General features: G+C 37.4%; 1 protein-coding gene across 1 annotated transcript; it reads left to right on the top strand.

Moving 5' to 3' along the window:
• The first annotated feature begins 26 nt into the window (after positions 1-26).
• LOC139686634 (F-box/WD repeat-containing protein 7-like) lies at positions 27-17,357 on the top strand. Its single transcript, XM_071583673.1, has 11 exons — positions 27-112; positions 876-1,542; positions 2,451-2,762; positions 3,407-3,541; positions 5,361-5,636; positions 8,321-8,500; positions 10,368-10,549; positions 11,132-11,357; positions 12,323-12,533; positions 14,986-15,090; positions 15,812-17,357. Exons 2-11 carry the CDS (start codon positions 889-891, stop codon positions 15,976-15,978), a joined length of 2,448 nt encoding a protein of 815 aa, XP_071439774.1. The 5' UTR covers positions 27-112; positions 876-888; the 3' UTR covers positions 15,979-17,357.
• Positions 17,358-18,801: the final 1,444 nt, after the last annotated feature.

Genomic DNA, 18,801 nt, shown 5'->3' with positions numbered 1-18,801 from the left:
TGTCTTGTTCGGAAGCAAGTATGGCTGTCTAATCGTCGAGGACGGGTGGTCGAACGAGTTATGACATCCCTGTTACTCACATTGGCATGAAAATTGTTGATGTGTTCTGCAAGTAATAATATTTTCTATAGTATATGTTCAATACGCATATAGTTTTGTGTTCACAAACACTACCCTAACGTTAGAAATCAGGATATTTTAATGCAAGGCTTGGGCACGGCTGATGTCAAATTCATCCCATTGTAATACAATCATTTCCTTCATGTGGCCATTTAATTTGTTTATTTTAGCGAAATAATTATTAATGATGATGCGTTCCATCAACCTCCTCCAGCGTTAGTAAATTCTGGCCGCTCTTCATTGTTTAAGTTTCGTTAATGGTTTGGTAAAGGCGAAATAATCTCATGAGGCATTGAGGTAACCTCATTTACGAAGGCCAATCGGTTAATGATATGTTTTTTAAAGAAATAACCCATTTATGACATCCTTAAGATGATTTCGGAAGTGGATGGTGTTAATGAGACCATTAGGAGTAATGATTGCCTTGGTACCAGCATTGAAATCCCATAGTGCTATTAGGTGATAATGCTTTATCAATATCTTTTAGCGACTTTCAATGAATTTGAATTGGGCGATCATTCTAAAACTTTTGGAATAGATTTTGGAAATGGTTTAAATTTCTTTAAACTTCGACGATATCGTTCATCTAGATGTTAGAAGTTCTCAAATAAAAATTCAATTTATTTTTGGATGATTTATTGCCTCCCATCCGTGTTACCTATCATACTTACATTATGGTCCCATGCCTTTGTCCCCAAATGTATATGTTGACTTTTCGTCGTAAACATAGGTTTGACATGGCTTTTTCTCTTCAGGTCTTAACGAAATATGTCTGCACCCACTGATTCATCAACTGATGTACCGCATAGTGTTACCGAAGGTTCGAATATAACCTCCAAAACTGCTTGTGAAGAACGCATCAGTAGTGGGTCAGATGTAGCAGTGGAAGATGTCGAAGGGTGTAGTTTTGCTGTAAATGGCGAAGGAGGAGCTGATCTTTCGGACGGTTCAATCGCTGAAGTGTCGGAGGGTACCTCTGGTCACGCTGGTGTGGACCCTGAGGATGTGGTAATAGAAAACTGTGATCCGCAATTGTCGTTGGGTTTAACAGTTAAAGTGGACTTAGCTGGAAGAATAGAAGAGCCAGAAGGTGAGGATCTTGATGAAGACGACGACGTTGCTTTAGAAAATGAGGTTGACGAAGTTGAAGACGTCTACGATAACCTTACAGTTAGTGCTGGAACATCAGTGGCTGAGTCTCATCGAACGGAAGGGAGTAGTACATGTGGTAATGTAGGAAGTCCTCTTGCATTTCAACGGACATTAAGACTCAGGGACTTGGATGATCATTTATCCAAGGATGATGAGGATGAAGACCAAGGAACTGAAGATGAAGATACCGTGCCACCTGATTCTGTTGACTGTTCCAGGGAGGATGATGAAGAGCTGGAAGTGTCAGGGTTGGAGAACACTAGGCCATGGGTAAGTCATAATTTTATCAGTTTTGTCGATCTTGGCTGCGTGTAGCAGCGAAATATATTGGCTGGCTTTTTAATGCTATCGTTGGTCATCATTTTGCAGGCTTAGTTCTAAGATTGTTCATATTTCGCGACTTCACTTAGGTAAAGAAATTGCACATTTAGATGCAGAAGCATGCAGAGAGTTTTTGAGTGAGCTAAAACGGTTGTGATTAAAAGATTAATCTTATGATCACCTATATCATGTGTAATGATTCAGTTTATGAGCTTGTAAGGCTTTCTAAATGGTTGCTTGAACTTTTTATAATTCTTCTTGACATTACTTGTCCTATTAAGTCAGATTCGTGGATTTAATCAGTGGATGTGATACAGTTTCTCTGTGATTATTTTATTCAAAGAATGTTCAACCAATGCACCATTTTGGCCCGGGTTAATCTTACCCTTTGGCATTAGCACCGTAATAGTAAGGAAATGTATGATATCATGGCTAGTCTTCAATGAACTTACTCCGAATAATTTTCTGAAGAATTATTCACATGTTTCCAAGTCAAACAAGCAGGAGTGTTTAGGGTAACATGTTATTATTTAATGGGATATGGTAGTCTCGGGATAAAGTGTGGTCCAACTCAAACCAGAGGGCCCAGGTTCAATCCCCAAGCACGCCTCTGGACTCCTTCAGCTCCCCCTTGAGCTGCGTGATTTTTCAAGTACCAGAACTTCCTGGGAAACCAAAGGCGGCTCAGGGAATGGATCTGGCCCCTCCACCCTGGTGAATGAATTTCACACACCACTGGGCTTAATGTTGAGTGGACTCTCCCCTCGCCTATCAAACCGAATTTTGGGTTGGTGACTCTGTTTATGGTTTTTATATGGTATTAATTATTCCATTGGGACAATTTTAAATAAATTTAGCGTAAGCGGAAACTGGACAGTTGGCAAGATATTCGGAATGGCTTTCCATGCAAGAAGCTCTACCCTTTGGCAGAGGAGGTGAAGTCAGGAGATGGAGAGGAATGTGGGGAGAGCAATAGGAGCGTTGCGGGTGATGCGCAGAGCACGGAGGCTGATGAGTCGACTGAATGCGATGAGGAAGACGAGACCAATAAGACTGTAATCGGGAGCCTGAAGCGGAAGTCGGTGGAGAAAGTGAAGGCCAAACGCAGCGTGATCCCTTCAAAATCCAATCCACCTCCTGAAATGAATGAATGGCTGCTAATATTCCAGGTTAGTCCATATTTATCTGCGAAATAGTTCTTGAATTAAATTTTATGCAGCTCTGTTTGTATCTCAACAAAGTTGTGTCTTCCTTCCATTGGTACTTGAATTGGTAATTTTGTTTATCACTATGTTTGTTGACACTAGATCGTTAGCAGTGCCCTCATCATTGGAGTGTTTCTTGCTGAGCATGTTAGAACGCCAAATAATGCTTCAAAATGTTATCGGTTTAGAGCAGGACTCTGTGCTTGCTACTGCCTTGTATTGCCAAATACCACTGATTTCTTAATCCCAGAATAATTAATATATTTTTATGGTGGTGTACCTGCCAGAAGTCTTGGCATATATCTAAGTAAGTTCTCCATCATTGTATCAAAAACTCATAACTACCTTTTCATCTCAATTACCTTGATCTTATTGCAGTCAAGGTATATGCTGCAAGGTAGCAGTACAAAATTAAAATATTTCAATATTTTTTTAGACTTTATGAAGTTATTATTTTAGTAGAAATGTATAACTTGGTATTGAGTCTGTGGTGCTTATTGAATGTTTAGTGCAAAATGAGTGTGAATCGATGAAAGAGAAAGGTTAATATTTTTGTGTTTTGAGTTCTCGATGATAGAGTAGACGTTGTCCTCTCTACTGATTCGCAGAGGTGGGGCAATGCTGAGAGGCTCCTGGCTCTCGACCGTCTCATCGAGAGGTGTGAGCCTACGCAAGTACGTCACATGATGCAAGTGATTGAACCACAGTTTCAGAGGGACTTCATCTCATTATTGCCCAAAGAGGTAAGTTGCCACCAAACTTAAATTAAGTGTGAACATTTCTTTTCCATGTTGAGACAAGAAGCATTTTTACGAAAATAGTTGAAATTTTTAATTGCATTATTGAGGTTGTTCATCCATTACCATTATTGCAGTATTTATATGTTAGTTTTACCAAATTCAGTGCTAAGGGAGTCTTAAATTATTGTCTGTTGTATGGCATTTTGATTAATGTAATTTCATGTTCTCATTTTTTTGTGTGTGCCTTTGAAAATAACTAAATTTGAATGGGTGAGCGATTACTTTATTCGAATAAAAAATTAATGGTAAATTTTATTTATATACAAATGGATCTGTTGCAAATAAAATTCAAGTGAGCAACGAAAAGGATCTTTATTAAGCATTTATCAAGTGCAGAGATAATCTAACAAAATCAATCACAGTCATGCCGGTAGTTTATCAAAAAGGCATCCATACAACAAATGAACATCATTATCCTTATCAATTTTTAATTATTTACAAGTTAGTAGGTTTATTTTTGATGGATAATTGAGGCTGATACTCTGTAAAATTCCATCATATTGATAATTCAATTGCATGGGAAATGCAAAGTTATTTGATTCTTGCTTTTTCATTTTGTTTATTTTTTCTGATTGCATGTTGCTCATGAGATTAAAAAAATGTTTTTAAACAAATTATTTACTTTAATTTTTCTAAGAATTATGCAAGATGGATCAAATATCTTATTAAAACATTTGAAGTGTGAAATAATGTTTGAAGGTGAATATTTTAATTTGATGACACTCCATACGGCAGCATTGCTGGTGTTTGTCTTTGCTTGTGTGTCTCAAAAGTAAATTACTGGATTTATACTCATGCATTGAACAAAATCAATGAATAATTTGCGTGATTGATGGTTTAATGCATAGCTTAGTGGAATCAATTCATATCGGAAATGGAAAATAGTAACTTTGTGATTCCACAGGAAATTTATTTTGATATGACCTGGGTTTCAACGTTCAACGTCAACTTCAGGTAACAATTATTACAGACACACATACATATATATATACACTACACTACACTCGGGGAGGGAGGTGGGAAGGCCTGGGGGGCTTGAAACCCACCCACTTTCCTCCGCCATTAGGCAGGAGTGCTCCCTAAAAGGGGGCCCTCGTCCCACTTTCTACCATTCCCTCCAACAACCATTGCTCACTTCCCTCCCCCACCCACTCAACCAGGCCTTCCCACCTGTCCTCCCCTACCTGAGTGTAGATGGATGTCTGCAAGAGTTGTTGCCTGAAGATGACCTTGAATGTTGAAACCCAGGTCATATGGAAATGAATTGTCTTTGGAATGACAAAGTTATTATTTTTCATTGCTAAGAAGAATTTGCTGTAAAATATCTTTATCAAATGTAATAGTATTTTTATGGGTAACAGAGTCACTTGGGGTTGGTCAAACTTCCTTTACATCGAACCTTTTCATGAAATGAAATAATTTCCTTTGTAATTCCACACACTTTATTTAAAAAACACGACCCAGGTTTCGATGTTCAACATTATCATCAAAACCTGAGTCATGTGTTTTAAATTAAGTGTAGAATTACAAAGGAAATTATTTCATTTCAATATGTTATGCAAATTCCATGAAGTTACGCCTGAGACAACATACCTTCTCATGAAATTGCAAATCTTTTCCCACCAATTACACGAGGGCTCCTTAGGCAGCCTCAACTCTTTACCCGAGTCTCGTATGTTCTGCATACCTATTTGCTCCCATCTGCATGTTGCATTTTCATGTTTTTTTGCCTACTAATTCGCCCGCGATCCTTATTTTGCAGTTGGCACTCTATGTTCTTTCATTCCTGGAGCCACGCGATTTAGTGAGAGCTGCACAAACTTGCCGATATTGGCGCCTCCTGACCGAGGACAATCTATTGTGGAGGGAGAAGTGTCGTGAAGCTGGAGTCCATGATGTGCGTGAGGCCTTGATACAGTTGCGGAGACAGCAGCAATATCACGCGAGTCGTAGCGCTGTTGCCTCCGTGGAGGGTAGTCAAGTGTCAAGGACTCCCAACTCCAACAACGTGCCTCCTTATGTCACCTCTCCTTGGAAGGTATGTCACGGCTCTAGGAGTCCAAGCTTCTCAGTTTAATTGTATTAGGTAGTTAGTACTCTTTTATGTCTAAATTCAATGGTTCAAGGCTCTAATTTGTTCAAAATTCATGATCACTAAGTAAGTGAACTATCGTATTTTTTGCTACTGGTTTCGACGGAGGTGGCTAGAATCAGAATATTCAGTGGCTCTTAAATCTCCTTTAATCCATGCATCTTGTGCATTTCAAGAAACTTAAGAAATGTTGATTATAAGTTCTTACATTGTACATTGTTGCCTAGGTTTAATTTTAATAAAGCCTATCTGTCATTAGAATGATTAAGTTTTCAACTTCATTAAGATGTTCTTTCCGCTTTGCTTGTACTAAATGATGCTGGTGCCACTTAGTTATGTTGAATGTGTCTTTGCTGGGATACATTTGCTATGGATTGTCATTAAAAAAGGCTTTTTGGTTGCTCTTGAGGTCAAACTTCACTAATGGTTTATAAACACCTTGGCATGTGTAAATAATTTGTTTGTAATTAAATTAAAACAGTTTCTGGCATCTCTGGGTGGAAAATCATCATATTGAAATTAAAAATATAAACAACTTGGCTTTTCCACGTATAAATTTTTATTTACGACCTAGGTTTCGTTGTGGTGTAACATCGTCAGGTTTAATGAACGAATTGCGCCTGATGGCGTTATACCATTGCAAAACCTAGATCACAAACAAAAAATTTCTATGTGGAAAAGCCAAGTTGTTTATTTTTAATTTCAATTTGTTAGTAATTATAAATTATGGTTTAAATCATGTTCTTATGTATCTCAGTTTTCTGCTTTGCTAATATCTTTTTCATCTGCAATACTAAATGAGTAAAGTATAGCTAGTGATGGAATAGTAGTAATAATAATAATGTTTATTGGCTCCTAAACAACATGTTTGGGGCATGTATGGAACATATCACATTGATTGCAAGTATTGCAGGCTAGCGCAATTCATTGCAATTAGAGTTGACAGATGTGCAGTCAAAAGTAAAGAAAACAGAAACTGTAAAAGCATGTGTAAAAATAAAATTATACTTGTACAGAGAGAGAGAGACACTGCATTGATGTATGCACGGGAACTCACCCTAGGGTGGACTTAAATGACGAGAAAAGTTCTATTTCCCTAAGTTTTCTAGGCAATGTTTTAAGGAATCCTACGCAAGTATAGCAACGTCTCTTAGCAAACATAGCTGAGTAATGGGCAATTATCCTTGCATCATTACAACTTCTTTTTCTGTGGCTTTGTAGTGTATCAGTATTGGTTTATATTGCCTCCAAGTTAATTGAGTTGCTCCCAGGGTAAATCCAATTGGCTCTACTGCTACGGTTCGGTTGTAATTTTAGTTGCCGTTGTCAGATCCAAAAATGCTTTAAAGCGCCGCTCAGGTAAATGGATAAACATGGGAGCAACTCAATAGCCTTGTTTCGTCAGTATATCTTGTTGAAAGCCTTCGTTGCAGTTGTACAAATATGTGAAAGTATATACATTCAATGCAAATGCATAAAATTTTCTAAATTTTTCTCCGGCTTGAAAAATTCTAAGGATGTGTAATAATTAGCAGTGTGTGAAGCTTGACTTTTATCAATTTGGAAGTGAATCGGGTCAAAATGTAAGCAATGGGCTTTGTACTGGAGAAGATTCATGAACTGAAATGTGAGTTAAATGACCACAAACCTTTCAGTTCGACACCATTTTATCATTAAAATATTTTCCTTCACTGCTCCAAATGTTTCAAGTGTTCAATTAATATTTGTTTTCATATTTGCGATTAGGAATTGTGTTAAAGTTGATCTGAGTGAAGGGCCAATATAAGGAAATGAGCTGAAGTTAGTTTCATAATGCATATTGCAAATGAATAATTAATGTCTAAAATAAGGCGATAAAGATGTTATTGTGGTAATTTAATGAAATAGTGTGTATTTTGGCAAGAGCCCTTGGTATGTTTAAAGGTGAAAGAATTGTACATTCCCTGATGAGTATTATATAACACAGTCATTTGAAGGAGTGAAAACGTCTTGCGGTATGCCAAAAAAAATATCATGGGCACATCATTGTTTTCCAATCTGAAGGTTCTGTTGAGCAGGTAAGCTTGTTTTAGTGCAACAACTTCAGAGTGTAAAAATCATTCGCCTTGATCAGGATTCAAACCTGGATCCCTCCATGTCTGGCCGAGTGCTTTAGCCAGTTAAGCTATCGAGGCATCATCGTTTTAAACTCTGAAATTTTGCCAGGCATCTTGAACTCCACCGGACATTGAGGGATGGGGGTTCAAATCCCAGTCAAGGCAAGTTATTTTTAACCTCTGAAATTGTTGCTTGAAATGCACATTAGCAGATAACTCCGTCTAAAGTTACTGTTGTGGCATCTCCCGCTGTTTCTTGGGGGCTTGTTTTAAGTCGAACTGGAACATCTGTAAGTTTCAGTCATCTAAAACTTACACTCCTAAAACTAGGATGGGCACTTATTTTCATACTTGAGTGAAACCACTAAATATACAACCCTGGGCAATGTTTCGGAAGTCGGAATATTATGGTGTTAAAACAATCATGAAATTGGTGGATAAGGCTTTCCCAGATGAACAGCTCTAATCTATTTTCATTCATATTTTTAAATTTGATGGTCAGAATTTGCATACTAAATGTTTTTCTCTTCACAGGCAGCATACATGAGGCAGCACACAATTGAAATGAACTGGAGGGTTCGACCATTAAGGCCCCCCAAAGTTCTAAAAGGTCATGATGACCACGTCATCACCTGTCTCCAGTTCTCAGGGAATCGTATTGTTTCAGGGTCTGATGACAATACTTTGAAAGTATGGTCTGCCACAACTGGGAAGGTAAGATTACTGAAAATCTGTAGTAGTTGTGCAGAAGTGTTATGTCTGGATGCTTTGTAGTTCACCATCAAACTGCGATATAGGACGCCAACTGCCTGAAACATTTTTCTTTCTTAATTATCTCATTGGTATCATAACCTGCTTTCGAGGGAGGTTTTGAGGGTTTTCTAATGCTATCTCTGTGCACCATGAGTGTTTATTTCTTCACACCTGGCTACTTGAGGGCTCTCTGAAACCTTCTCTCTCTTCTCTCCTCTAACTCAATTAGCCAGCATTTTCTATTTTATCGTGGCCTTCAGCGTGCCTTCATCTTTTGATATTTTCTCCATGCCCTTTCTCTGCCTTTTTTGGATTACCTCCGGTGCCTAACTCTCGTCCCTTACCCTATTTATAACCTCACCAATATGCTTCCTCTCTATCCAACTTATTTTCTCCGTTCTCTCTCTCTCTCGCATCTCAATAACCTCCAGTCAATGCTCATCCTCTTGCCTCAAAGACCCTATGAATAATATAACCGTTTCACTATAACTGATAACATTATTAGCCACCATTCATTAATTACATGATGAAGTAAAATATGGGAGTTTAGGCACTCCATGCATGGCTGTTTGCCAGAACATGAAATCAGAAAATGGGACAACAGTAAACAGAGCACTCAGTTGTGACTTGGTTATCATTCATTTCTGAGGAAAAGGTGTCAAAACCAGACTTAAAATGATGTGTAATTTGAACCTTCACTATCTTATGAACAGTTTCTCATCCATTACCTTCAAACCATTCCTAGTTACATCAAAATTCATGAAATATTAAAATCAAATAACTACATAGTAAACAGATATGAATGGCAGAACATTATTATTCGGCTAATGAGTTTTACAAAACACAATGCCCCTTGCCGTCCCCCTGTTTAAAAAATTGGATGTATTGCCAGTGCCATGTATTTATATTTTTCACGTTGCAGTACATACAAAAAGAAATCTATCTGAGTATGTGAAAAATTGCAATATCCACAAAAATTCTACAAGGCGTAATGAGCAGTTGCACATTTTGTATGTATGTACAAAAAATGCAGGTGCTGGCCCAAATGTTATGGGCCTTCAACTTTATAATAAACCCCCAGCTGAGATTAAGGCCCATGGAAGTGTGGCTGCATTCAAAGTCAATCTACTTAGGTTCTTAAAATCAAAAATGTTTTATTCAATTGCTGAATTTCTTGATAATGCCTGATATGTGTCTTGTATCCACGAACGTATTTTGTCACTTTCCCCTGATGTGTCTTATACCAAGTGTAACAGTTGTAACTACTTGATCGCTGGACAAATAACATGTATTATTATTATTAAAATTTTGTCTAATTTTCTAATGAAAAAAGATAAATGCTAAAAAGTGTGTGGGGCTGATTGATGGATGAAATTTACAAATACGTATCTAGTAGACATTTCCTGTGAACCCAAAGGTATCTGGTTTAAATTTTCTGTTGGGTGTGATAGTTTATCTATGTTTTTTGCTCATGGCTTTAATTGACCCCTGAAGGATAAAGAATGTTTAAATTTGGTGGTGATGTTTGAAGAAAAGCCACTGACCACACTCAAATCTCTAATAATATCAGAAGAATAGAGATTAAGATTAGTCAAAATCGTGAAGAAATTAAATAGTCAATTGAAACCTGATTCCGAGTTCCTTGAACGCTGTTTGCGATTCATTGCAGGAGCAAAATTTAAGAATCTCTACTTCCGAGTGATAGATGCTTTTCAATTATCAGAGATAATGACCGGTTAAATATGGAGTGCTCCTGTATCCTAGTTAGTTTATTGACCTCTTAATTACCAGAGATCTTTCATCTGATGATGCAATATTCCATTTTCAGTGCCTACGTACTTTAGTTGGACATACGGGTGGAGTCTGGTCAAGCCAAATGTCAGGTTCTGTAATAATATCAGGCAGCACGGATCGCACACTGAAGGTTTGGAATGCAGAGACTGGTTGTTGCGTTCATACGTTGTACGGCCATACGTCGACTGTGCGGTGTATGCATCTCCATGGGAAGAAGTAAGCATTTTTGAGAATGTTCCAAGGGATGTTTTGGATGAAAATGTTCATTTGTAAAAATTTGTTTTGCATAAGATGCTGATGTTTTTGAGTTTCTTAAAAACGAAGGGTGATGTGACGGAAGGGGAGCTCTTGGATTGCCAAAACATTCTGTTTTAACTTTTAAATCGCATCACGCCCACAATTTCCAAAATCTGTCTCGTCTCAATGCATTTTAGTCCCTCTTTTACTGCTGGAATCTCGCCAGAGTTGCTCACCTCATGTCCGATTCCAAATGCTCAAGGAAATTGATTTAAATTACAAAATTGAATATGCCGTTGAAATTACTCTTCATTAAGGAAGAGTGAGGAGTTTTCTTTGACTTGATTACTTGCATGTGGTGGTGGTCTGCTTGCCTCTGTGTGTGCGTGTGAATGTGAGTGACTTTGGTGTGTGTGTGTTGTGCCCCTCCTGTGTGACGCAAGAGTGCCCTCGCACGTTTTGGGCAATTTCCCCGGTCGATTGAAGTGTTTTCTCATGTGACTTCTCCTTAACAATTTCTACAACCCTCTGATGTGTTTACTGCCTCTCTGTTAACTTCAGGGTTGTGAGTGGGTCTCGCGATGCAACCTTGCGAGTATGGCACATAGAAAGTGGAGAGTGTTTGCATGTTCTTGTTGGGCATCTGGCTGCCGTTCGTTGCGTCCAGTACGATGGCCGCTTGGTTGTTTCTGGTGCCTATGATTACATGGTCAAAGTGTGGAATCCAGAGCGTGAGGAGTGTTTGCATACCTTGCAGGGACACACCAACCGCGTTTATTCCTTACAGGTAAAGTATAACCATTTGAATGTGTCCAATTGGATGGAGATTGATGCCATGAAAAGAACTTGTGTCCCATGGAGATCTCTTTGAGTTTCACTAATATGTACGCAATCGTGTTAATATGTGCTGGTTGGCATCATTCCTTATAGCGAGGTGCCTTTGTAAAGGAGGGTTTCTTGGGAAGCATTGTTTCATAAATATGCCATTTGTTGCCGTATGCCTCTTGATGTATTTCTCACATCTTAGGGATTTTAATTCTGGAGAAGGTGAATGTGCTCGGATATTTAGGATTTTTGAGACAGACGAGGATGTTTTTTGATCAACCCTGCGAATACTCGGGACATTTGTTTGTTCTTCTGGTTTTGATGAGTAATGGGAGGATCTGAGGATTTTCATGGTGTCAATGAAGATGCAATAGTGTAGGGAATACTTCAGTTGAAAATACAGAGAGTTAGCCCGCATATTTTGATGATGATATCTCAACAAATTAAACCTTAAATGTTCTGTTATAAAAATTTTCCAGTGCTTGTCTTGGATGTTGATTAGCTCTTGGCACCCACCATTCTATTGTCAGACGTGGCTGTAGTTATTAGTCTTGAAAGCTATGATAAAAAACTTATGGAGGAAGGCTAGCATAAAATTGAGGCAGAGGGCTGCTTAAATTGCATTAACTGGGGGAGGGGCCTGAAAAAAGTCAAAGGTTGCCAGAGTAACGTGTGAATTGCACAGAGGCTTCCAAATATTGTGCTATGCATGTTATGGTTTCACAGTTTATTTTGACATGTGTAACCAGAGTTTTAACGTCCCATATTTTGCATCACATATTGATAAATTTCCCTGCCAACCTAAGGTAAATGATTGATGATGGCACAGGTGTTGTTCTCAACCCAATATCTTGTGTGAATCTTGTGTTTGGAAGTCCTCAATGAGTGAGAGCGATTAACATCCTTGAATGTTCTTTCATTTTGCAGTTTGATGGTGTACATGTTGTAAGTGGCTCTTTAGACACGAGTATTAGGGTCTGGGAGGTGGAGACTGGCGCCTGCCGCCATACGTTAATGGGGCACCAGTCTCTGACGTCCGGAATGGAACTGCGCCACAACATTCTTGTCTCAGGAAATGCTGATTCCACGGTGAAAGTTTGGGATATCCTCACTGGCCATTGCCTGCAAACCCTCTCAGGTACTCTATCCACGTACAATTATTTTATGGTTAATTCTCAAATCAGAACCTTGAAGGATATCCCTTGATAATGGTTTTCAAAGTACAGCGGGTCCTCAATTTACGTCAGGAATGTGTTTCAGAGGATTGGATCGGAGCGTTGGCAAATTAAATCAGCTTACATGCTGCACGAAGAGTTGCAGTAAGTGCACTTTCTTCAGCCTGTAGGGAAAACAGTTATTTACTGTGGACTTCTGCAGTTGGGCAGTAATTTATCATCGAGCTTAATTAAATGAGCCGTTAGTGAAAAACCAATATATTCCAGCCTGTTCAACAGGTTTCATATTTTCAAATTACATTAATGTTAAGCATAGAACAACTTGTAAATAATTAATTCTTCTTGCCTCCCCAAGTGTCCGTTTGCATTTAAGAATACTAAATGAAATTTTTCCCAATGTGCTAGAAATCATTCATGATATTTCTGTGAAAGTTCTGCATTTCCATCTTGATAAACACGTGAGATTTGCCTCTTCTATTTGACTTCCAAATTGCAGCCAAGTCGTCAAAATCAGTGTAGTGATGATTTTCGAGTGCCTACAGAGAGGGAATGTTATATTATGAGAGAGAATAACCATACCCTTCCGAGTATACATCATGATAAACTTGTAAGCCTAAGATATTAATTAAAATCATTTACTCAAAGGATAAATGTAAAAAAAGAAATTGAGCTTTGTTATTTTCATAATTTATAATGAAAATGAATGAAGGTTGGTGCAGAAAAAAAATACTAATGGGAATGAAAAGTTGTCCAGAAAACCATGAATATTACGCAGTAATAAAGTATATGTTAAGCCATGGGCATTATTAAGGGTTTTTTTGTAATGTCGGATATAAGGTGTTTCATGAGGAGGGGCGGAGAAATGTATCGTTGCACCACAATATAGTCTGTTTCCATCCAAAACATACTTTGAGTGATGTAATTCCAATAATAACGAAATGGCATGTACAATTGTTACAGAATTCTGACCCACTGATTATTCCTATTGAATGTTTAATTGCATAAAGTGGCAAAATCCTCTTTGTGTGTGTCAATCATGAGACCATCTTTTTATTTTCTGTTTTGGTGGTATTTATTAATGATTCAAGACTGTGCTGAAGTTACTGTACTGTTTTCTTTTCAGTGGAATTGCAATGCATTTGTTTTGCAATTGTTAATTTGACATTATTGATGGATTATTTCCACATCATGCTCCTTTTGCATGAATGGGAAGTTCGATTAAGGAATCGTGATTGCACGTACATTCTCCAGTCCCTTTGAAGACATAGGTGTGGCAATCCGCGTTGATTTTTGTGCAGTTCCATTTGAGAAATATGATGCTGCAAGCTGTGGAAAATGAAAGTCATTCAATGCATGCACTTCGATTGTTAATTCAGTAAAAATGAAAACTTTCCACCTTGATGAAATCTAGGGTTTCTATGACTAGAAAACTATGATCAAGTAATGCACGAGTTGGGTGAAATAGTCATCGCTTTTCAACGAGGAATTCAAGTGTGAACTACACTCTTGTACAGACTTTTCATGTCCTTGGTACTCTTGTCAGTAATGCCTATTTTGTATTTATTATTATTTCATCTTGTTATTTTACAATGGTAAAATATAAGATATGTCGCCCAAAAACAAAAAAGTGTGCGCTCACATTTTGAAAAAAGGTAATAGTGAAATTACGGATTGTCATACCTTGATGAAAAATATTCACTGAGATAAAAAAACTATTATTGATTAAAAAAGATTTTGACTTAGATTTAAACATCTAATATAAGGTTGATTACTATAATGCATGCTTCTATATGGCTATGAATTTCAATTCCAGCATAAAGGGATCCTATTTGAAATAAAAAAGTGGGATGCTGTATTGCATGTACCTTCTTCCTTCGTCTAATGACCAATGATTACTCGCATTTTTTGTAAATTGACACGTTTTCTTGAACATAAACACATGAACATGGTATATGTATGAGCATGTTACAGGTAAGATTCAAAGATTTATGAAATGAGGTCTACATGATTCTCTTTCTGGAATTTTGGCCATATATCTAATAGTTCTTGTTTGCATGATAAATACTTGAGTCGACAGATGTAGCAGAGCCCCAAAAGATAATTCCACCGCACACTAGAGGTTGAAAATTAGCAAAGTAGGCTGTTTTTAAAACTGCTTGATCTCTACAACCTTTGCTAGGTTTCGTGTAAGGCATGGGAAATTCTGGAAAGTTTACTGCAGAAGTCCGTAATATGTTCATTCCTTTTTAAAAGTTCATCACTTATTTAAACTATTAAACTAAAATTAAAATAAGATTATCTTCGATGTAAAGATCCATTTCAGGGGTTTATTTATTTTTTGCTTAAATTGTATAGTGGGGGCATTTTCAGTATAGTTTTAAAAGACTATAATTGCTTCTATATCTTAAATTACAGGTCCCAACAAACACCAGTCAGCCGTCACTTGTTTACAATTCAACAGCAAATTTGTTATAACATCTTCTGATGATGGAACTGTAAAGCTGTGGGATGTAAAAACAGGTTAGTTGAACAGTGTATAAAATCAGTAGTGTGAATTTTTAAGTGAAAGATGAGTCATTTGCCTTTAAAAAATGTCTCAATTTAATGCATCAGTGGAAGGTGGCATGGTGTTATTTTATTTATTATCATTAAATGCACCCCACCAGTCACCACTAGGGTATTTGGCAGGGGGTGATTACACACCAGACTACTTTTGACGCAAAATACTTTTCCCTTCTAGCGAGATCGTGCTATGTTTTCTGTTAAATATTCATTCATTGGAAAAATGATACCTTAACTCCGTGTTATACCTTTGGTTTCTTTAATTTTATATAAATGATCTCTCCGACAATAGTTTAATGGGACTAGTGATGCATTTTCACCATCTTCATTGAAGACACATTCTTTCAATTTATGCAAGAGGTTTAGAATTGATTTAACCTTTGCTCTGTGAGTGGTGTTAAATTTTGTGGTAATTACAATTCTTTCATAAGCATACAAGTATATTTTGTTGAAACTTTTGATTGCAGTGTTTTTCAAATACTGAATATTCAACCATTGATGTATTGAAAGGCAGTAAATTCAACTGTTAATTGAAACGTACAGTTTTTGTTAGTTCAGTTGCTCAGGGGCTCAAGTGCCCAACGTTCTGGGCAATATGATACCAGTTGGGGTATTTTAATGCATGCAATCAATGCTATTCTTCATTATGCTTAAGTTTTCCTCCTTTCCTCTCTTCCAGGTGAATTCATTCGAAATTTAGTGGCTTTGGGTAGCGGGGGGAGTGGTGGGGTTGTCTGGAGAATTCGTGCCAATGACACCAAACTAGTCTGTGCCGTGGGAAGTCGTAACGGCACAGAGGAAACAAAATTATTGGTGCTTGACTTTGAGGTGGAAACTAAGTTATAATAAATGGCAAAAAGTGAAATCTGCCCTGCTGTAAAAGCATTATAAAATTAGGTGGCAGCAACTACACAGAAAAAAAAACGTTTTTGTTCTTTGTAATGTGGACGTGTTTTTTCGTCGGTGCCACCTTAACCTGCATTCTTCCCTTCTTTTTCTAAAAGTCCCGTTTCACTGCCACTGTGCCAGAAAAAGTTTAAGAAGTTGTCCCTCCCGATATGGGTACTTAAGCTGCAAGTTTGTGTGCTTGCCTCGATGGTGTTCATCAATGGTGGGGTTAACACTTGGCGCATGAATGAAATGTCGCAGGATATGGACACGGCCTATGCGGACACGTTGCCAATTGCTGGGTGCTCAGTCATAAGAGGAATTGGCCATTAGCTCTCTTGTAGGCACTCATGATCTGAATTTTCCCAGCTACCATGGGAAGAAGGTTCAAGAACTAGGTATCACTGTTGCCATTTCAACTTGTTGGCCAAGTTCTTTGAACGTAATGTTCAATTGAGTTTTTCATAATGTTGAATATATTTTTTGTGTTATGTTGAGGTGGTTTTGATACAAGTAAAAAAAAAGTTGTCTGGGATACTTGCAAAAAGCATTGGCTAGAATATGTTTATTCGAGACAAAAAGAGTTTTATTCAATTCTTCTGTGCTGTATTTCACTGTTTTTATATTTTTTAAGGAAGTACATGTCACTACTGTTTTGAGTATTACTCCGTCATTTTTGAAATTTTGATAAGCTTGAATTTTTAGCCGATTATTTTTTATCATGTTTATTGTTGTTGATTCAATTGATTTTTAATTTAATTAGCATTTTCATGTTGTCAATTTGGCTCTACTCTGATGAAATTGTTTTTAGCCATGCCCCATTTCTTGGGCAAGAAATTGTGTTAATCCTGCCAAGCTGAGCCTCCCTACTTAGTTGAAATGTAATGTTGACGTTGTCAATTAACTGCGTATTATTATTATTTGGGAGACTTTTTAAGAGCTGGTGAAGCTGAACTGAATGTGAAGTCAAATAAACATGAGCCAGTGATTGTAAAAGTGTGTGTGTGTGCGTGAAAGGAAGATGAATGAAACGTTTGTTGAATGAGAGTGTTGCCCTTGGGAAACAAGTGCATCCTCGTTGCTCAAAATCAACTCCATACACTTTGTAAAACTGTTATCACAGCTATGTGTAAAATAATATGTAATAAACTGTTTCTTAGGTCACTTAATTATTGCAGAGTGACTACAGATTTGGATATTTGGAAATAATACAAAGAGAATTCTTTCTTTTTCTAGAAAATAAAGAAAGACCTTAATCCCTAGAATGGAGTGTGGTGGCCCTTTTGCTGTGCTTGTGCTAAATTCCATGCAGGTTGATGATCTGAGAAGTTTTTGGTTTTCAAATAGGCATTCATGAAAATGAACTCCCCATTGTGAGCACAAATATTTGATTTAAATTGTGCTTTCACTTGATTTAAAGTTTCCATTTTCTTTGAGGAATAATGTGGCTATTTTAAAGAATGGATATACATGTTGAGATGCAAAAAGGGGTTGATGGTGTGAGTAAGTGCGTGTCTTTCTGGGAAATTGACTTGATCTTGTCCGTGGTGTTATGGTAACAGCCGTGGAGCTTGTATGAGTATTCACTTTACTGCATAATTCTGGAGATCAAACAATATCACAAAGCCACATGCTTCTAACAGTTGTATCTTACCGAAATATCTGGTTTGCAAAATGATAGAATGGTGGGTTGGAATCAAAAATGAGTGCCACATTCTTTCTCATACTCCCAAGCTGAACGTAAAGGAAATGTTGGGCAGTAAAATCCTCTTTGGTAAATAAAAAGGAATAAATATACGTACAATATTCATACCATTCTTCATTTGTTGGAGGATGCTTTTCTGAAAGCTGACTTAAAACTTATGGAAAAGAGACAGTGGTTCAAATAAATCATTAAATGACAAGTATAGATACTTTTGGAATAGTCAAAATTAATTTCTATAGTCACCCTGGAAGAGTATTGTTTTTATTCCAGCATACCTCAAATTGTTTCAATGTGTATGGAGATAGTGTTAAGTAACTGCAGCGAAAGATTTTATTTATTTCCTACGAAAGCCAGGTTTCATGATGCCTTTTTAAGGTTAACTTTAACTTTCAGTTAAAATGCCAAAGTACAGCTTAATGACAATTAGTTTAAGTGAAAACCGACCATTCAACTGCTCAAATACTGATGGATGGTGTTGTTATGGTTGCAATGTTCAAATTCACTAATGAGCCATCTTATCCTGAAAGTTGAATTTGTTGATAATCTCCCAAGTTGACACAAAAAAACTATTTGATTTGATGAGACACAAAACGGCCTAAATAGAGCTGCTTAACACCCGAAACAACAAATAAAGCCTGAACTGTGCAAGGTAACTTAACATGCACAACTGACCAGCGGTGCAGAAAGTGACCCACCCCTTCTGGGCGCAACGCAGCGGCAGGAAAAAGCATGCATAGATTTCATTCGTCTCGAGACCAGTAATGAAAACAGGTGTACCAGCATTAAAATTATAATTAGAAAAATGTCGTATGCAAACACACGGAATTGATGAATTCAGAAAAGTGGAGTGGTGTGTGTGTTATAACTGTCCCAAGTGCCTCCAAGAACTTGTCAATGAATTGCGATAGCAACGAAGATTGACGACAGTCCATAAGTTTATTTGTTAAAAGATCTTGTGGGAAAGTCAGTTCCACTCTTTGAGGTTATTTCTGACAATGTTTGGATATTTTTGCTTAACCTCTTATTAAACGAAGTGTTCCAAGCAAAGATTCTTGGCCCAGAGGTCAAAGCTCTTC

Source organism: Hetaerina americana, unplaced genomic scaffold (genome assembly GCF_022747635.1).
Source record: "Hetaerina americana unplaced genomic scaffold, ioHetAmer1.1.p SCAF_144, whole genome shotgun sequence".
NCBI lineage: Eukaryota > Metazoa > Arthropoda > Insecta > Odonata > Calopterygidae > Hetaerina > Hetaerina americana.
This window is presented reverse-complemented; position numbering and strand designations above follow the sequence as displayed.